Here is a 20,771-nt window from a genome sequence, read left to right on the forward strand (position 1 = left end):
TGCATACGTTTCACACACATGTTGCAAGCGTATGTCCTAAATATTTTATTTGTTTCAAATGTTTGTTGTATTTCGAGTGTTTCATGTTGCAAGTGTAGACCGTCTGCATTGGTGTCCATGAGGGCAGGTAGGGCCATGCCGCGGCCACCGACGCATGGAGGAGGTGCATGCCGCCGCCCGCAGTGTGGGAATGAGGCACATGCCGCACGGTGCCATTGTGGAAGAGGCGGGGCGAGTCTTTTGGGCGCTCGGGAAGAGACGTGCATCGTGCCAGTGTGGTAGAGGCGGAGGCAAGTCATCCGAACAGTGTGGGCAGCGCATTTGAAGCAGGCGGTTCGGATGCGAGCATGGTAAACGGAGCTGGCTTGGGCGGCGCGCGAATCCGAGTGGATGGGACGGAGCAGCCACGGGCGTCCGAACATCCAGACGCTAGTGTTGCCGAAAAAAGTATTAACTTGTATAACATTGGATAGGTACGATATAAAGAAATTTATTCTACGACAAGTCTGATGATACTTATTTCGTATCATAAATATTGATCTTTTTTACATAAATTTGATAACATTTAAGATGATTCGACTCACAACAAAATTGAAATTGTATTCTTTCTATGATGGGTAGTTGTTCACAACATTTTACAAGAAAAAAATGTGAACACAAGTTGAATAAACGTTGCAGCGTGTGATAGGATCCATTTCTCTCATGCACGATGAGGTACAAGTATATATATAACAAAAACATTAGAAACATATGAATCACGTACCTGAGATCTCTGTGTGTTATACCGTACCCAGAAATCAGAGACCGTACGTGTCGTAGCACTCTTGCTTTTCACTTTTCAACCTCCCTTTTCTTGATATGATCTAAACCGTAGTTCCGACCTTGTCGTCAAATCTAGCACTCACTGTGACGCACTGTTTCAAGTCAATCAGAACCACATGATCCAAGATTGAGCGGGTTGCTGAGTGCTGACGCGTGACGTTGTGCGGATCTGCACTTGTGAACTGCACGCTCGAAACGAAAGGGCTGCCCTGCCTGCCACTGCCAGGGGCCAGCGATCTAGTGCTGCTCTCTGGTGGCCTTCCAGTTCCAGTGTGAATGAAACCCGAGCGCACTACTAGCAGATTGCTCTTGTTTCGTCCCTGCAACTGCAACGGGTATGATCATCGTACGAGTTGTAGCGTGCTGCGTTGCTCCGCTAGCTGGTTCAACTGCAGGCGGTCCACAATGGCCGTGACCCTGTTGCGTTCTTGTCCCGTGTCTGTGTCTGCCGCGGTCACGATCATCCGACTCCTCGCTTGGTTTATAAGCCGTACTTTTTCAGCCAACGAACAGTATTTTTTCTCTCACTTTCAGCCATGACTTATCAGCAAAGCGAACAGGGCAAAGTGCCTCGCCACTCTGAATTTTCCGGGTTCTCCAGAGCCGATCGCTTCAATTTGTCAGCGGCGCAACGGTGGATCCCTCCCGCCGCGTGCCTACACGATTTAAGCACAACGTGCCCTGGACGACAACGACAATCTGTGGGCAACGAAAGACGCAGATCGATTTTCCTCCGATCGGAAGTGGATCTGAGTGTGCGCAGGGACCATGCACGGACAAGCGGCGAGCGTGCGTACATGTTGATGTTTCAAGCGCTGTAGGCTGGACCATCATGCGCAGCACGAATATTCGCCGGTCGCCGCCCATGTGCCAGCCAAGTTGCCGGCGCCCGGCGCTCTGCCGCTCACCCCGCAAAGGAGGCAGCTGGATGGGCAGGCGCGTACGTAGCGCAGATTAGCTTGCGGTTGCGGACAAGAGCAACGCGAGACAAGCGGTGGCCGGCTGGCCCCGGCGTGCGGCGTGCTCACGAGACGACAATTCGATCGGGCCGGGCCTGGCATTTGGGAGCAGGAACCGAGGAGGAGTGACCACTTCGGATTTGGCACTACTACCTTATCGCATCCCAGCTACATCTTTGACTGCATACATGTCCATCCATCCATTCCAGCAGCTGTCGTCAGTCGCCCTCCCAGTCAGTCAGTCAGTCAGTCGTCCCTCTTGCTCCTGTTCTGCTTCTGCCTTCGTTCGTCGTCCTTCTTAAGGCGCACCCGGGCACGCACGCACGGCGACACCACGTCTGCGTTGGCTGATCATGGCGGCTAGAGCTCCGCTGCTCCTCGCGCTGCTGTGCGCGTGCGTCGCCACCCTCGTCCCGGCCAATGCGGCGGCGGGGAGGAAGATGGTCGGCGTGTACGAGCTCAAGGCGGGCGATTTCTCCGTCAGCGTCACCAACTGGGGCGCCACCATCACCTCCGTCGTCCTCCCGGATTCCAAAGGTGCGCTCGACTTTCCTCTGATCCTCTCTGCAAGAATCCATCCATGGCGTCCGTCCTCTCTGCTGTACGTGTGCGATTATTAGTCCACCATCACCAGCGTATTTACTCTGCCTCCCCAACTTCCTTTCCAGGGGATTTGGCTGACGTCGTGCTTGGCTATGACACCATTGGAGGATACGTGGTAAGGTTCACTATCACACACTGCTCCCGTTCTTACTGACATAACCTATGTTGCGCCCACCGCTTGGTTTATGTTTATCTCTGCAACAATTCTACGAACTGTACTAGTGCTTGTCAGTTTGCACCTTGCTGACCGATGCAGATGTGGCCTGCATAACGTAGTGAGCCTTCGACATGCATTCCTTTTCCTTCCTAATTTTCAGTTTCCGAATTTGCTCCATACTTGATACTTCGTATTCGTAGTATATATGCAAGGAGAAGATGTATTCAAATTCCTTGGGCATCGAATATCCCGCAAAACCGCTGTCAACTAGTCAATCATTCAGGGATATAAAAGTAGAGAAGGTCATCAGATTGAAAACAACCACAAGGACCTATGTCGTCGCTTTCAGTTTGAGCTGAGTTTTCTACACGGGGAGGTCCCAGGCAGAGAAAACAACCCCCACAGGCCACTCAAAAATTGAGATGTGTTCGCCACGTCTCAACCTTTCTAAAACACAGAGAGATAAGTATATTTGGTGATGAAATAGAAGGGAAAAAAAAACAAGAGAGAGTGGAGAAAAGAAAGAGAAACTCTGGAGAACCAGAAGAATCGACAAAACGATTTGGAGATTAGCTGGATGCAGTTTAATTTCTTTATTTATGCCGGTGGCCATGTTACCCGTGAGACAACCTCCACCACGTGATCTACTGATCTCTGTCCAAGACTGTGACTTGTTCATTTGTTCCCCAGCTTTTTAACCATACAAATTCAGAAATATTTCTTACCATTTTATCCTCTTTTCTGAAGCTTCACTTGTCATGTAGTATACTTCGTAGTTATCGACTTCCAGTGTGGTTGCGATTTAGTCACAGCACTAAAAAAAGGATAGCATAGTGACCAAGCTAATTAAATCTCGCTAGAGCCAATAGGAGAACAGGTTAAATGCAATCTTTTTTTTTTCTAAAAAAAAACAACTTTGCCAACCTTTTGCCAATAGGACAACAGTTCAAATTGAATTCTTCCACAGTTCTGCAGTGTGCTATAGTATATTCAGTTTTGTTCTCAATGGATAAGTAAATAAAGCTCCTAACTTGTTTTTTTTTAGATAATGTCCTAACTTGTTTTGCTGTCAGAATGGTACAAGCTACTTTGGAGCACTTGTTGGACGAGTAGCCAACAGAATTGCCAATGCACGCTTCGTGCTTGATGGAAAAGCTTATCATCTTTTTAAAAACGATGGCAACAACACACTTCATGGTATATGCTTCAGGGTTCAGTGAATTGAAATGTTCTCAGTTCTAGATAACTCCACTATGCTGCATGAACAATGGCAAAATTTACCTTACCCTTGTTCAGGTGGCCATAGGGGTTTCAGTCAGGCTATATGGACGGTTAAAGAATTTGTCGGCGGCGGTGCCTCGCCCTACATCACACTGTACTACCATAGTTTCGATGGGGAACAAGGTAACACTGAGACATTACATACTCTCTCAGTCCAAAAACAAAACACATCTTTTTCAGAACCAATCTGCATTTAAACCAAATACTACTCCCTCTGTCCCTTCTTTGAGAAAATTTTCAAACTTTGGAACCCCAGACACGGTCAAATCTGTAACATCAGCACTGGTATTCAAGGTTTGACTGATTGCCGGGAGTTGAATTGAGAAACTGAAAACGGCACATGCATGTGTTGTATCGCTAAAATGAGTGTGACCGATCGAAACGCCTCTCTCTCTCTCTCTCCTCTCTCTCTCCTCTCTCTCTCCTCTCTCTCCTCTCTCTGTGTGTGTGTGTGTGTGTGGAACAGGTTTCCCAGGCGACCTGGACGTGTACGTGACGTACCAGCTGGCGTCCCCGTACGTCCTGCGCGTGCACATGAACGCGACGGCCGTGAACAAGGCGACGCCGGTGAACCTGGCGCAGCACACGTACTGGAACCTGGGCGGGGAGGGCAGCGGCGACGTCCTCCACAGCACGGTGCAGCTGTTCGCGTCCCGGTACACGCCCGTGGACAGCGCCCTCATCCCGACGGGCGTCGTCACGCCCGTGGCCGGCACGCCCTACGACTTCCGCGCCCCGACGCCCGTGGGCTCGCGCATCCGCCAGGTCTCCGGCGGCAAGGCCGGCGTCTACGGCTACGACACCAACTACGCCGTGGACGGGGAGGACGGGGCGCTGCGGAAGGTGGCCGTCGTCCGGGACGGCGCGTCGGGGCGGGCGATGGAGCTGTGGGCGAACCAGCCTGGGGTGCAGTTCTACACGGGCAACTTCCTCCTCGGACGTCGTGGGGAAGGGCGGCAAGGTGTACGGGCAGTACGGCGCGCTGTGCCTGGAGACGCAGGGGTTCCCGGACGCCGTGAACCACCCGGACTTTCCCTCCCAGATCGTCAGGCCGGGGCAGGTGTACAAGCACGACATGGTGTTCAAGTTCTCCTTCTAGCTAGCAGCCACAATAATGTCCATCAGTTTCGCAAAAGCTCCTCATCGACAACAAGGCTCGGAAGGTGACTGCCACCAGCTGGGTCCTGGGCCTGTTCGCTTGCTCGTATACGATCGTGGATTATAAGCTGAAACGGTATTTTTCTCACATACCAAATCAGCCAGCAGTAAATAATCCACAATCGTTTATGGCCTGCCGAACAATAATGTTTGTCGCACAAGATTATGTACTAGCCAATCCAATCGAATCATGCACAATCAGAAATCAAATTCACGAATCATTTTGCTAGTTCTGTTTATACTATGAACCAAAGTGCTGTTTTTTTTTTTTTTTTGTTGCATGACCGTGCTACATAAGAAAAATCCTCACGACAAACAATTTAATGAAGCGTGGATGGCCAAACGACCCTGAATGCAAGTTATGTGGAAGCGATCATGAAACACCACGTTCACTAAAACAGCATGGAAGGATATCAAGCAATGGTTCAATTTATCAGTGCTTAACACGGTTGATACAAATGGATCGCTTAATTCATACTACTGGTGGAAGTGCAGGAGGAGTGGACAAAACCCAGAGACGAGATTTGTATGGGATCTTAATTTTTTACTTTTTGGTGGAATATTTGAAAGGAAAAGAATAGGCAAACCTTCCAGCACAAAACCTTAACTCCAAGACAAGTAGAGTCTTACCGCCTTTGACTGGAAGATTCCGGGTTCGAGTCGCGGTCTTCTCGCATTGTACAAGCGAGGGTAAGGCTTGCCACTGACACCCTTCTCTAGACCCCGCACATAGCGAGAGCTCTCTGCACTGGGTATGTCTTTTTATGATATTCTCCAGTACCGTGCGGCCACGGCCACCGTGCAAAATCTAGCAATATCGCAGTTGTCCGTTAGTTGCGGTGAGTCACAGTAGTTACTGGACAGTTAGCGAGCCCCCTCTTGTGTTGGTGTTTCTAAGTCGGTTTTTTGGGGGTTTTTTTTCAACTTTGTTGCTCTTTTCTCCCCCAATGGAGGCTCAACTGTCCAGCTGTAAATACTTTGTAAAGCTCTTGCCTTTTCTTTTTATCGTCTAATAAAATCTACAACAAAGCTTTTGTCATCCTTTCTAAAAAATATAATAAAAGAGCAATACATTTGAAGAATATTGTACCCACACAACGGCTACTTACCCACCATATATTTTGGAATTGCGTGACTCAATTTAAATCAATTTAGAGTTATTTGGGGCAGGATGGCAATATGACAGAGCCGCGTGGGTCTAAACCACAGAAATGTAGGGTTTACACATGTGTGCTACTATAAAAGAGAGACATTTGGAAAATGCTATCCACCCAAAGGTTACTCACCCACCTTATATTTGGACTTAAGATGGCTAAATCTGGATCAATTAGAGGGCCACAGTCCCATAAGGTGCAAAAGACAAACTTAAGGGGTTACACATATTCACTACTATAAAAGAGAGAGGACATTTGAAAAGTAGTAACCACCCAAAAGCTACTTATCCATCCTTTATATTGACTCTCAGATGACTCAACTTAAATCAATCTAGACATCTGAAGAATGGAAAACCACACAAAGGGTACTTACCCATCCTGTATCTGCACCCTTGGGTGACTAAACCTAAATCAATCTATATCTAAATCAATTAGGGGGCCACAACCTCACAAGGGTGAAAAAGACAAACTTAAGGGGTTCCACTATAAAAGAGTGAGACATTTGGAATATAGTAACCACCCAAGGGCTACTTATCCATCCTATACTTGGATTCTTGGATGACTCAACCTAAATCAATACAAACATTTGGAGAATGCACTCGACCTAAAGGTATATGAACCCTTGGGTTACTAAACCTAAATCAATCTAGACATTTCTACTTACCCGCTCTATGTTTGGCCCTAGGATGTCTTAGTATAAATCAACTTAGAGGTTATCTAAACCGGACACTATAAGGGTCTAAACAACGTAAATGTAAGGGACTACGCATGTCTGCAACCATAAAAGAGATATTTAGAAAATACTACTATCTACCTAGTGGCTACACTAGTAGAGAAACGACCTTTGATCCACTTTAAAATTTGGCTGTAGTCCCGGTATTTTTCGTGCCCGGGACTAGAGAAACCTTTAGTCCCGGTTGGTAGCTCCAATCGGGACTAAAGGTCTCTGCCCAATGGCAACTGCGCCAGGCTTTTGCTGGTGGGGACCTTTAGTCCCGGTTTGAGCTACCAACCGGGACTAAAGGTTTATTTTTACTCCCGGTTGGTCTCTCCAACCGGGAGTAAAAGTCTACTTCCGGCTAGAGGATCTGTTCGGGACTAGAAAGTGACCTTTAGTTCTGGTTTCTGTCTACAACCGGGACTAAAGGTCCCCTCCTATATACCCCTTATTCCTCCCCGAGCCCGAGCCACTTCGAGCTTAGTGTTCTTGCTTCATCGCTGGCCTCTCTTCTTCCTCATCACCGGTGATCACAAGATTTTTTCCATTCCTCCATCGATTCTTCGGTTCTAAAGGTTATCAACTTTATACTCTCATGTTTCATCAGTAGCTTATTTCATTTTGTGGACTAGATATATGTGTTTTTTTATGGTAGATTTTTTTATTTATAAGCCATTTAAGCTCAAAATCACTTTAAAGTTTGCATATTTGGATAAAGGAAGGTTAAAGTAGTTATTCAAAACTAGTATTCAGCTTTTATTTCTAGCATGCATAGCACACTTCATGCTTTAGAGATATAGAGAATTTTAGAGTTTTTTTAATTTTATCTGTTTATAAAATGAGAAATTTATATTATATTAAAAATGAGTATAGAGAGTAGATGGCAACTGCTTCTGGGTCCTCAGCCTCTCATCGGGTTACAAAGCGACTGAGGCCGGACCTCCCTCTCATTGTATGCGGCAAGTGTGAGGAGAAAATTGTGATGGAGTACCGGGTGAGGAAAGAGTGCCCCAATAAGGGCCGTATCTTCTATAAGTGTCCGGATCGCAATGTGAGTTATTTTGTCGCATTTGATAATTATGGTTAATTTATACTTATTTTCATGATGATTGTGATTAAAGTTCTAATTTTTTGTTTTAATTTCAGTGAGATGGCACTGGATGTTCAGGCTTGTACTGAGAGGAAGAATATGTTGAACACGTGCAAAACTCTCTTGCACAGGTGGCTACGGCGGCTGATGAGGCAGTGATTCTGCGGAAGAAGCCCATAGATGTTGAACAAACACATGATCTGTCTGTTTTAGTTGGGATTGGTCGCGAAATCCTTATGCTGCTGAAGTGCATTTTAGCTTTAGTTTTTTTAGTGATAGTTAGGATTGTCTACATTGTAGCGAGACTTTCATAAATTAATACCTTATGTGGTGGCATGCATGTCGTATAATTAACTAATTATATTTTAGGTTTTAATATGGTATGTATGTCATGTAATGCAGATGAGCCGGCATTGGATGTACAATGCTGATCGCTGCTCCCAAGAGTTCATTGAGGGAGTGCATTCTTTCTTACGTGTGGCCGAGGCAAACAAACGCGATGGTTTCATGTGTTGCCCATGTGCCATATGTAAGAATTTGAAGGAATATGCTAGCTCAAGGAGTCTTCATTCACACTTGTTGAAGTCGAGTTTCATGCCAAACTATATTTGTTGGACGAAGCACGAAGAAACCGGGGTTATAATGGAAGAAGGTGAAGAAGAACAATGTGACGATGATGACATTATTGCTGAATATGGGGCCTTTAATGATACTGCAATAGGGGAAGCTGAAGAAGAGGTAGGGGTAGAAGATGAGCCCGCCGATGATCTTGGTCAGGCCATTCGTGACGCACAAAGAGAATACGAAAGTGAAAAGAAGAAGATCAAATTCGAGCACATGCTAGAGGATCACGAGAAATTGCTATACCCAACTTATATGTGGACCTTATTAGATGACTCGACCTAGAGGTTATGTGAAACGTTTCACCATCATACAAAGTGCCACAAGGATGTAGATGGTACATATGTCAAAGGTTACACCTATTTGTCACCGAAAACTCCCTCGTGTTGTTATTTTTCAGCACGAGGCTGAGATTTTTTTTTCCCTTCCCTCGTCGCTTCCTTTTTCGTTTGTATCGTTCAGAAAAACAATGTATTTTCTAGATAAATATTTTTTGCATAGTAAAAATTTCTAGCTCTGCCACTTGTCCTTATGCATGCATTTTGTGTGCTCAGATTGCACGAATGAAATATATATGACTCTATAAAACGTACAGCAGTAGTTAAAATCAATGCTTGTGTTACAGAGAAGTCGTCCAGTTGAGAGATTTTTTTTTTTTTTTTAGTTTTGTTGCGTCTTTCTAGGTAGCTTTTCCCCGATGACCGGTCCAAGCTGCACACGGCGAAATTAACCGACGACCGCGCCGCTTTCACCGGTGGCCCGTTGCTGGCCTCGCCGCCGTGCCAATGCCACATTTCTACCGCGGCTCAAAGTCACCGATGGATCGATGGTCACGGGACGAGGATGAAACTCGTAGGGAAGGGACACAACCTGCAGCGTGCGCGTGCATGATGGCCCATTTGACTAGCTACTACAGTACCACACATCCGGAGAGGAACGAAACGACCGCTTCATCAAGCCCGTCCAAACCATCGGCATCGCCCAACTGATAGCCGCCTATATTAGGCGACCGGTGTCCATCGCTTGCGGCAGAGCTCGGCAGCCGCATGCCTGCAACTGCAACTCCTCCCCTCTCCTCCTCCCCAGTCCCCAGTGTGCTCCCGTGCTTCCGCTAGCCATCGCTGGCCGCCAATGGCGAGGCGTGAGCAGTTCCTCGCGCTGCTGCTGTGCCTCGCGGCCTGCGCGCTGGCCACCGGCCCCGCTGACGCGACGAGGAAGACGGTCGGGGTGTACGAGCTCAAGAAAGGGGATTTCTCCGTCAGGCTCACCAACTGGGGCGCCAGAGTCATGTCCGTCGTCCTCCCAGACTGCAAAGGTACCTTACCTTACCTGCAGTGTCCATGCTTCATGTCTCCTCTTCGCCCCCCTTGTTTCCTTCCTTTGGTACCAAGCTTGATGATCTCAGGCGTGTCTTTCTGCAGGGAATTTGGCTGATGTCGTCCTTGGCAGAGACACCATCGCTGAATACGTCGTAAGCTCGCCAAAAACCACTCTGAATGTTCCTTTTCTTTTATCTTTGTATGCACTGTTCTTCCATCTTTCTTCAGCAGTATGCCCTGCATCTGCATTTGCCGTCCGTTCGTTGAGCATGAACAGATATGGGCGAGAACAATGCACGGTGCAGGCACACAAACTTATTGTAGAGTGGCGTGCACGGTGCAGGCACACAACCTGTCTGTTCAAGCTGCAGTCCAATAAGTTTACTACATCTAGTAAATGCCAAAAGTTGATCCTTAATCAGCATGACCTAATGCACTATTAAACATAAGCACCCACCCAATAAGGTTGTCCTCAAGCGAGATTCAATAACTCAAATAGTACCATCGATTTGTCATCTGCTTTGTAGTACCACTAGTACTTTTCTTTCCCTGAACGGCTGAAACACGAGAATACAGCATGTTTAAGACAATCTACTTGCACGTCATGCTCGCTTGTTCATGCAACGGAGTACTACAATATATATTTAAGACATCAAGATGTTAATGTAAGGAAAACGTGATGAATCATGAAGAACCGACAGTTGACAGATAATCTGTAGCTATTCTCCGCTTTAGGTTCAGTTTGGATGTTATGGTTTTTCAGAAACTGTAGTATCAATAATGAACTTTAGTTTTGAAACAAGAGATACATGAAGCCATAATTTTTTTTAAAAAAAGAGAGAGTTAGAGTAAAGTTTCTAAAGCTTCAAAAAAGACTAGAGTTTTAGCTACCATGATTTTCAAAACTGTAAAAAAATCATTGCATTCAAACACATTATAGTTTTCAAAACCAAAGCATTTTACAAAACCATGACCTTTTTTGAAACAATAAAATACTTTGCATCCAAACAGGCTAGTTCACACAAAACCTCTGCATTATATGCAATTATTGTAGTCCCTTTCCTGAGGTCATACTGGTCAAATAAAGTTGCATCACTCAAGGAGAACTTTCCAAGAACAAGATAATCCTTCGCCACCAACCAAATTTCATACTGGTCAAATAAAGTTGCATCTCATCAAGCTTTAAGCTGCCTGAAAGTGACATGTTTGCTGTATTTTTTCTTCTGTGTTATATCCAATATCCTCATTTCGAGTTTATCTCTGCAACTTGCTCTGTCCAACCAGAATGATACCGAGTACTTCGGGCCGATAACGGGACGCATAGCACAGAGAGTTGCCCGGGGCCGGTTCGTCCTCGACGGCAAGGTCTACCACATGCACAGGAACGACGGCAGGAACACCATTCACGGTACATCCAAATAGAGCCCATGATTGATCCTGTACATTAGTACATACTACACCGCGTTTAATCGATTCTTTCAGATGCTTATGCATATCAGTATACGTTCTTGTTGTTCATCAGGTGGTGACAGAGGGTTCAGCAGAAGCATTTGGACGGTGAAGGAGTACGTAGGCGGCGGCGAGTCACCCTACATCACCTTCTACTACCGCAGCTTCGACGGAGAGCAAGGATTACCGGGGAATGTGGACGCGTACGTGACGTACCGTATGTCGGGGCCGTACACTCTGGGGGTACACATGAACGCGACGGCGCTGGACAAGGCGACGCCGGTGAACTTCCTGCTGCACGTGTACTGGAACCTGGGCGGGGAGGGCAGCGGCCGCGACGTGCTGGGCCACACGCTCCGGCTGCACGCGTCGCGGTACGCCGTGCTGGACGACGAGCTGCTCCCTTCGTCGGGGCGCATCGAGCCCGTGGCCGGCACGCCGCTGGACTTCCGGACGCCCACGCCGATCGGGTCCCGCATCCGCCAGGTCGTCGTCATGGGCGGCCGCGCCGTCGGGTACGACGCCAACTACATCATCGACGGCGGCGGGGAAGGGACGATGCGGCCCGTGGCGCAGGTCCGGGACGCCGCGTCCGGCAGGGCGCTGGAGCTGTGGGCGAACCAGCCGACCATGCAGCTCTACACGGGGAACTTCCTCAACCACACCGCGGGCAAGGGCGGCAAGGTGTACGACAGGTACGCTGGGTTCTGCCTGGAGACGATGGGGTACGTGGACGCCGTGAACCACCCCGAGTTCCCGTCGCAGACACTCAGGCCCGGCCAGGTGTACAAGCACGATATGGTCTACAAGTTCTCCTTCTAGGTGATGATGATTACGACGACGTTTGGTGTACTGTGCACAGGCACGATGTAGAAACAGTTCACCATTGGTATGTGGAGGGCAATCAATAATCTTTGGATAACAAGAGATGACATCTCTCTTTTTTTCTCTCTTCGGTGTTTTCAAAGAGATGAGTAGCCGAATTCGTGCTTTCAGCATCAACGATGGATGGATGGCCTTTCTTCTCGGTAAGAGTTGACAAATCAGATTTACCATGAGTCCTCAGAGAGAGGAGATTAGAAAAGACAAGCAGAATGTAAATAAATAAATCTATAAACAACTACAACACGGCACCAACAAATTTAGCTAGAGAAAAAAAAAGATTGAGGTTGGCCATACATAATGGTGTAGTATGTATTTATAGCTAACTTGTTATATAGGTGTGCTACTAGATTGGACGTAGATGATGTGGTAATAATATACAACCAACAACTTTCACTATCCTCTTAGCTAGGCTTATTCCCTTGCACATTAGGGTGATATCAAATTACATAGCTTTCTAATTAAGGAGTGCCCTTCATTAAGAAATAAAAGCCTGGGTAAGTATTACACATCCTAAAAAAACAAATTTCTTTAGTCCTAATTAAGATGTGTAAGATAAAGAAATGGAAGGAGCACCAACTTAGAGTCATGATACTATATATTGGATGAGCTATAACAATTTATATGACAATACTTTACATGATAAAATGCATTGGAAGTACTTACAAACTCATGATAAGATTCTTTTTTAGTGGGTGGGTGGGGTTGGAGAAGGGAGCGTTTGTGGAGGTCGGGAGGAATGTGGTTCAATAAGAATTTGTGTCCTCCCTAGACCTGGGCAATAGAAGAGTGGTGGTACTAGTGAGACAACGGTCACTTGCTAGAGACGAGGTATGGTAGGTGGCCTGTTACATGGTTGGGTAACGATGGCATAGTTGGAAATGGGTTGCTGGAAACGAAGCTGAATCCAAGTATGTACTATAAACCAACAAGTCATTCACATGCTAGCTGACCAAATTTCAGCTATATTGAACCACATTTCACTTCTCATACCAATTTTGTATCATATTTATGCACTAGTGAATTTGTTGATAACAAAACTATCAAACTCCCACTCAAATACAACACTCTACAAACCAAATCATCTATGAACCATGCAAATCAGTGAATCATGAGTTTGGTGACAGATCAATAATAACCTCGCCAAGTTCGCTGAAAAAACAATATTGTTTATAACTCTAATCACAAGCTTAATTTGGACTGGTATATACATTGATGTACAAAAAGAAGCTTCCTCTTACCTTCGTCCCTTATATCTTCTCTTTTGTTTGTTGTTCTTTCTTTTAAAAACATGGTATACACATGATTGATCACATATACATACACTCACCCAATACTGCACATACACCCCACCCTCATGAATTCCTATGGGCGACTTATAAACCAATAAATCTTGAGATCCAAGAAGCCACTATAGTAGCATCTCTATCGATGGGATGTTGCCTGTAATAGAATGGAAAAGCCACACTAATGAGACATACATAGAATCAAACATATGGTTTGATACATCATGGATAGAAGATACACCCACCTCTAGTTACTATCTAAGTTATTGCACTGTTTGGTTCTTCTATCCTTTATTGTTGACTTGTTTTTCCATTCGGTTATTGTGCTATGCAGCTCCTGGCTACCATGCCTATTGCGCGCTACGCTTTCTCTCAGTCAATCAACATAAATAAGGTATAAGAGAGAAGGGCTTGCTCTAATATTAATGTCCGTTGTCCATCACAATGGTAATCCTCACTCACATGCATCATGTTATGTTCGGCACCTAAGCTAAATTGTTCTTGGTAAGTATGGACATTTGGCACAAACTGTTCCACCAACTCATGCTCTTGCATTGGCTAGTAATTTTAAGGGGCATAAATGTCGAAAGTTCGTGGATAAATTTGGGGCCTACACACGTCTAATCAAAGTTGATTATAGTTTTTTTCTAATTTGTTTGTATTCTAACACAATGCTCATATAGATACCTTGTATTCTTTATCTAGTTGGAATATACATTAGTTCTAATTACTCTATATGTTGTTTTTTCATCCTATTGTAAGGAAAACCGACACTTTGCCATTTTCTAGTGTGGTTTTGGTGATTGCAATGGCAACATGGGCAATAGGACTAACATGTGTTAGACAGACTCATTTAGGTCCTATGAATGCAAGAAAACAAGTGGTGTGAAGTCTCAAGAAGGAACACCAAATAAATAAATAAATAAACAAAAGCAAATGACCTAGTCAGAGGGCCTGCATGTCTTGAAAAAGATAACATTGGAGAATCTACATATGTGTGTAGTTAACACAGTGGCTGAGAGCACTATGCATTTACAAGGACCGAATGATCTAATAACGGATAATAAGAGTTCAACGAGACATTCTAGCAACCAAAAGAAGGGCATCGCCAGATAAATAACATGAGCATAGGAGGAACGCTAGTTCTGGGAGCTACACAAATCACACAATCTGTAGAGAAAATACACACATCGAACCATTCGGACAGTGTTTTTTACCATCATTTTGCAAACGTGTATTTGAGGTGGATCTGTTATATATACTTGGTTCCATTGGCCACCTAAAGTGTGTTGCAGTGCCTTGAAGCGATGGAAAGTCACAGCAAGTGTTGGAACAATCCATTCCTCGTATGAGAATAATTTAGGGTCCGTTTGGATTCTTGGAATTGAATTTATTCTAAAAATTATAATTTAGACATAAATTAATTAAGCTAATATAGTTATATATGGAATATATTTGTATATTTATTGTTAGACATATAAGGAACATACTTATATGTTGCATTTCTATGGTAGGAAAGTGAGTTGAAGAACGTGCTATAAGTTGTAGAGTAGAATTATAGCACAGTGATCTATAGAATCAATTTCCATCTCACACCCAATGAATTTGAGATGGACTTAGAGCCTCTTTGGCAGGGCTCCTGCAGGGGCTTCAGCTCCGGTTCCTGCAGGAGCTGTGCCAAACGTCTGTTTTGGAAAGGGTTCCGCATGGAGAGCCGGTCAAGAGCCGGAGCTATTTTTTGCCTGCGCAGGAGAAGCCTAAAAAACGAGCTTCGCGTGGCTCCTTGTTGTGGGTTCACGTCGTCTAGTGCGAAGGAGCCGTTTTGCCAAACGTTTTTCAGAACAGCTTCAGCTCCTCTAGAGGAGCTGCTCCTTCAGAGGAGCCAGAGCCGGCGCCATTTTCAGAGGAGCCAGAGCCCTGCCAAACAGGCTATTATTTGTGAGCTTGGGAAAGTTATGGAATATCAAATTTCAAGCCAAATAGCCTAATCCATTAAGTAGCTTTCAATTCCTCTAAAATGAAGGGATTCAAACGACCCCTTAGAGATAAAATCTAACGTTAGTTCACATCATTGTGAGAGTGTTATCTCCTTAGTTTAAGATCTTGAGTGTTGGGCTTTGTGCCCTTGTGATCTTGGTAAGGTGGAGCACTTCGAATTTTGGTGACTCTATGGTGACGTCAACCCTCCGAGCTTGGTGTAGAGCTACGGCAACTCCATAGTGGAAAGTTCCAAAGTGACCAAGAGTGTTGGACGGCGGTGGTGAGCCTTGGTGGTTTGCGGCACTTGCCTTGGTAAGCAATAGCCTTTGTGGCGATAAGTACCAAGTATGAGCTCTCGTCTCTTATACTTTGTCACAACTTTAGATTAGTTTCAAAATAATAGAGGTAGATAATTTTCTTATAAACAAAATAGATCAAATAACAACTTCAGTCTACTGAATTCATGATCATACCCTTGAAGATTAAATTAAGTGAGGCTAGAAGAGAAGTATCTAGTTGAGAATTGAGTGTAGCTAAGTTGGTTATGTTTTTATATAGTGTAACCTACTAAACTAGGCTTGATTCTTTGGCTCAAAACAATTGCCAATATTTATTACTTAATATTTTAAATCATATAGTATAAATACTCCCTCCCTGAAAGAATCAACTCCTAGCAACTTTAAGATAGATTAGCAATCAAGAGAAAAGACTATAATTCCCCTGACTGAACATCAATAGCTGTCCGGTTGCCGAGAGCCCGAGAGTCTTCCAAAATAATTAAGAGGTGTCGTAGTATTCAAAGAATATTAAATACTATTGTACTGTTGGGAGCTCTCAACTAGTCCAGCACCCAAAATCGGCATTGCCTTCTTTTTCCTCGAGTCTAGAACAACTTCGCATTCTTGACCCTCTTGACCTCTCCATGAGAGGTGACGCACAGCTGGCTTCGAGGTCCAATCAGGGGGCTCTGAGCCCCAATCACGCAGCCACGGATCACGCTGCCGCAGCCTTCGAGCTTGCCGCCCTACGAGCCTGTCGTCGTCACCTTCAAGCCTGCTGCTGCGGCCATGGCCATCTCCTTGCTCCATGACTGCGGGCTTGGGGATTGGGAAATTCGGAGGCAACATATGTGGAAGGGGATTGGGGAATTTGGGGGCAAGGGGCGTGAAAGAGAGAGACGAGAGGGGTTGTGATTAAATGTGATAGAGACTTCGAGGAGGAATAAATTTCGGGAGACAAAATTTTTCTTAGGAATCGATTCTTTTAGGGACAGAGGGAGTACACTCACAAATATACACACATACTTAACACTTATTTTATTAGTAGAACATGTGGCCATTAACAGTTGAGGCATTAATGTGACTTTGTCGATTCCGAGATTTATTATCACAATCTCTCAGAAATGCTCATAGAAATTATGTGCGTGTAGACGATCATCCACATTTAAATATATTTCTCAAAATTAATATATTTTATCTTTTTTTCTAGCATACACTCTGAGGTAATACAAGCCTTGAAAAAGTCTATAGTTGACTTTTACGTATAACAAGAACAATGGCAGGCAGCCAGGCATTGACAGCCCGGACAACCTAAACGAAAACGAAGCTGGCCGGGCATGCAGGCCGATTGGCAATGGCACAGCACACACGCGTGCTAGCTGACCCAGCCCACAAATTTGACCAAGACCAACAAAAAAAAAGAAATAGAAATAGAAAAAACTAAAAATAGATTCAAAGCTGTCCAGATCATTCAAGCGCAGCTGTACCTACACATTTGTATAAAAAAAAAAGATGAAGACGTACCCTATAGGGAACCCCGTGAGGATCTGTTAGGTATTCACGTCTCAGCAAACTCACCTCCTCTTAGATTTATGTAACTTTTTGAATTGTTTGTCTAAATAAATTTATTTATATTCGTCATCTTATTCATCATAATACAGTGTTTTCCTCTCGTAACAAAGCATCATCCGACTTATATAGTCCCAGACGTTATGCTCGTGGTCCTCATGGTACGCTACACCCCTCCAGACCTCCCTCTCGGCCTCAATTTCTTCGGGTCTTGTCGGCTCACCTGCTACGGCTAATATTCATAGACTGTTTATGGGAGCCACCAATTGCGCTACAGGTGTGGAACCGGAGCTAGGAGGAGGCCGGCCAAACGCGCGCCTTTATATGGAGCCGATTGCCTCGGCAGTAGCCAACGACGACCGACGTACGACGTCGTACACCCCTCCTCTCTCGGGCTCTTCCTTCCTGGCAATCTGTCGCAGCAAGCAAGCTACAGCGTCCATTAGTTGGCCCGGCAATGGCTGGGGTTCAGCTCCTTGCGCTGCTGAGCCTCGCGGTCGCGGCCTCCTCCCTGTCCATGGGCGCGCAGGCCACCACCGGGCCCGACGCGAGGAAGGTCGGCGTGTACGAGCTCAAGCTGGGGGATTTCTCCGTCAAGGTCACCAATTGGGGTGCCAGATTAATGTCCGTCGTCCTTCCCGACTCCAAAGGTTCGTCAGTGCAGTCCTCTCTTATTAGCTTCCTGCTGTCGCCTCTGCATATATATGCCTTGATGTGGTCATCGCCCTCGCCCCTTGTCGCTGCAATTCTCTCTTGGGCTCCCATCCCAGGCTAAAGTTCAGGCTCGTACGTGGTTTTGCAGGGAATTTGGCTGATGTCGTCCTGGGCAGAGACACCCTCGCTGAATACTTTGTAAGATCAGCAGAAGCCCTCCTCGATTTCTTTTCTACCTAATCCAAGATCTTTCTTTCTCCTGCATAGCGAGTGTGTGTTGCATTTACCTTGCTTCTTTTCTTCTTCGTTTTTCACCCTGCCAACCTGTATCAATTCGTCTACGAATTCCCACTTCTCTAGATTGACAGATTTTGCAGTAGTCACTCGCTCTCCAAACATAGTAACTTCATTTCTTTGCCAACTGTATACAATTCTCAATCATTCTACTCTCTCTTTCCTAAAGTTTTACAAGCCCAAGCACCACGGTCGGTCAAGAATTTGAAAACCAAGCATGAGCTAGAAGAATATTAGGCCACCAACCAAACTTTTAGAAAAGAAAAGGGCAACTAGCTACAAGCTGGCAAGCTTTGGGATGGAAGGAAATTAATGAATATTACATTGTGATTTGTGCTGTACAGGATGGCCCTCCGTCGTTATCTTATTCCCCTAATTTAAAACTGACAAAGATCGTGCAGATACAGATCGATACTCGAGATCATGCCTTTTTTCCCCCGAGAAAAACAATACTCCAGATCTTGCAAGTGTCGACACGCATCATGGGGCTGTTTGGATTGATGACTGCCGCAAGAGGCTCCCCAGGCATCGATCTCCACCCCAGGCGTCCAAAATCGGACGCCTGGGGGAGCTCCCTGCGCCAGGCAACTTTGCCAGGGCAGTAACCAAACTAGCCCCATGTGAATGGGCAAATGGCACACTGCTGAATTTCAACTTGGTCCTTAGTGTTTCCTTGTCTCACATCAAGGTTTTTCCCCTGCGTCTTCGCTCTTCCCACGTAGAACGACACTTCTTACTTCGGGCCGATCGCCGGCCGCGTAGCACAGCGGATATCGAGGGGCCGCTTCGTCCTCGACGGCAAAGTCTACCACCTGCAACGAAACGACGGCAAGAACACGATCCACGGTACGGTTCGCCTTCGCCTACACCCAGAGCGCCAGAGGATTGCTCTGTTCCAAAACAATCCCAACACCATGATCGATCGATGAGTCGCCTTCTGTGTCGATCGTTCGGTCCTTGAGTTCCACTTCTATTCATGAGCGAGATCGATCATTCGTTCACCTGCAACTGTATCTGTTCGTTCACTCAGGCGGTGGCACCGCGTTCAGCAAAAGCGCCTGGACGGTGAAGGAGTACGTCGGCGGCGGCGACTCCCCGTACATCACCCTGTACTACCGCAGCTTCGACGGCGAGCAAGGCTTCCCGGGGAGCCTCGACACGTACGTGACGTACCGGGTGTCGGGCCCCTACACGCTGGGCGTGCACATGAACGCGACGGCGCGGGACAGGGCGACGCCGGTGAACCTGCTGCTGCACGCGTACTGGAACCTGGGCGGGCACGGGGAGGGCAGCGGCCGCGACGTGCTGGGCCACACGCTCCGGCTGCACGCGTCGCGGTACGCCGTGCTGGACGAGGAGCTCCTCCCTTCGTCAGGCCGCGTCGCGCCCGTCGCCGGCACGCCGCTGGACTTCCGGGCGCCCACGCCCATCGGCGCGCGCATCCGCCAGGTCACGGGCGGGAAGGTCGTCGGGTACGACGCTAACTACATCGTCGACGGGGAGCCGGGGAGCATGCGGCCCGTGGCGGAGGTCCGGGACGCCGCTTCCGGCAGGGCGCTGGAGCTGTGGGCGAACCAGGCGACCGTGCAGTTCTACACCGGAAACTGGCTCAACCACACCGAGGGGAAGGGCGGCGAGGTGTACAACCAGTACGCTGGGTTCACGCTGGAGACGATGGGGTACGTGGACGCCGTGAACCACCCCGAGTTCCCGTCGCAGACACTCAGGCCCGGCCAGGAGTACAAGCACGACATGGTCTTCAAGTTCTCGTTCTGATTAGGTTTGATGCGGCAAGCACAAGGGGAAATCCATTCGTTATTGGTGTTTGACATAGGCGAATAAGAGGGTTTGACGATGTTGTTCTTTTATTACACGCTCATAAACCACACGTACAAGCGCAGATGCGCTCACACGGACATAGTATATTCATGTAAGTATGTAACACGGCTACATGTTTTACCATAAACACCTATTTGTACATGTACTATACCAATCAGGAATTTAATTTCATGAAAGAAGCCATAATTTAATTTCATCAAAGAAGCCAGCACATCGGACGCGAACCCTGAACATGGAGTCAAGTGATGTGGATAGCACTGGTATTTTTTTCTCAAATACGCAAAGATTTACATCATTGTAATTAAGGTAGAAGATTTTACTCATACAAACGACGCGCTTCTGTTGAACGTCCTAGGAGGTCTATAGTATTATAGCCGGAGGCTGGACCGTCGTATCATACAGAATCAAGTCCACCGGTAAAATTGACAATCTATAGGTAGTCTAACCAGAGATTGCTATCATGTCCGAATTACCTTGCCAGCCCAAAACGATCAACAAAACTATTAAAATACCAAAACCATTGAATCATAAGGAAATGATTCTTGGCGGCCAACTGTCAAGCAAAATTTTGCATGATTGAAGGGAAAATTTATATGTAGTACAAACCTAAAGGTAGGTATATACTCTTTCAAAAAAAAGCATACTTCTGTTGTTTGGA

At 46.3% G+C, this 20,771-nt stretch overlaps 2 protein-coding genes and 1 pseudogene across 2 annotated transcripts; all 3 read left to right on the forward strand.

The window, feature by feature from the left end:
- Positions 1–1,783: 1,783 nt before the first annotated feature.
- Positions 1,784–5,218, forward strand: LOC136496989 (uncharacterized; annotated as a pseudogene).
- Positions 5,219–9,596: 4,378 nt separating this feature from the next.
- LOC136497256 (uncharacterized) lies at positions 9,597–12,300 on the forward strand. Its single transcript, XM_066493051.1, has 4 exons — positions 9,597–9,878; positions 9,985–10,034; positions 11,167–11,290; positions 11,405–12,300. The coding sequence occupies exons 1-4, from the start codon at positions 9,695–9,697 to the stop codon at positions 12,151–12,153; spliced, it is 1,107 nt and encodes a 368-aa protein (XP_066349148.1). The 5' UTR covers positions 9,597–9,694; the 3' UTR covers positions 12,154–12,300.
- Positions 12,301–17,541: 5,241 nt separating this feature from the next.
- Positions 17,542–20,318, forward strand: LOC136496955 (uncharacterized). Its single transcript, XM_066492734.1, has 4 exons — positions 17,542–17,976; positions 18,129–18,178; positions 18,997–19,120; positions 19,305–20,318. Exons 1-4 carry the CDS (start codon positions 17,784–17,786, stop codon positions 20,048–20,050), a joined length of 1,113 nt encoding a protein of 370 aa, XP_066348831.1. The 5' UTR covers positions 17,542–17,783; the 3' UTR covers positions 20,051–20,318.
- Positions 20,319–20,771: the final 453 nt, after the last annotated feature.

Source organism: Miscanthus floridulus, chromosome 12 (assembly GCF_019320115.1).
Source record: "Miscanthus floridulus cultivar M001 chromosome 12, ASM1932011v1, whole genome shotgun sequence".
Classification (NCBI taxonomy): domain Eukaryota; kingdom Viridiplantae; phylum Streptophyta; class Magnoliopsida; order Poales; family Poaceae; genus Miscanthus; species Miscanthus floridulus.

What these genes read in the sequence shown, in the direction of transcription:
- LOC136496955 (XM_066492734.1), top strand. Translation starts at nt 17,784, where the DNA reads ATGGCTGGGGTTCAGCTCCTTGCGCTGCTGAGCCTCGCGGTCGCGGCC. An exon ending in CGTCCTTCCCGACTCCAAAG is followed by an intron (nt 17,977 to 18,128) that starts GTTCGTCAGTGC and finishes GTGGTTTTGCAG; the next exon opens with GGAATTTGGCTGATGTCGTC. An exon ending in CGGCAAGAACACGATCCACG is followed by an intron (nt 19,121 to 19,304) that starts GTACGGTTCGCC and finishes TCGTTCACTCAG; the next exon opens with GCGGTGGCACCGCGTTCAGC.
- LOC136497256 (XM_066493051.1), top strand. Translation starts at nt 9,695, where the DNA reads ATGGCGAGGCGTGAGCAGTTCCTCGCGCTGCTGCTGTGCCTCGCGGCC. An exon ending in ACACCATCGCTGAATACGTC is followed by an intron (nt 10,035 to 11,166) that starts GTAAGCTCGCCA and finishes CTGTCCAACCAG; the next exon opens with AATGATACCGAGTACTTCGG. An exon ending in CGGCAGGAACACCATTCACG is followed by an intron (nt 11,291 to 11,404) that starts GTACATCCAAAT and finishes GTTGTTCATCAG; the next exon opens with GTGGTGACAGAGGGTTCAGC.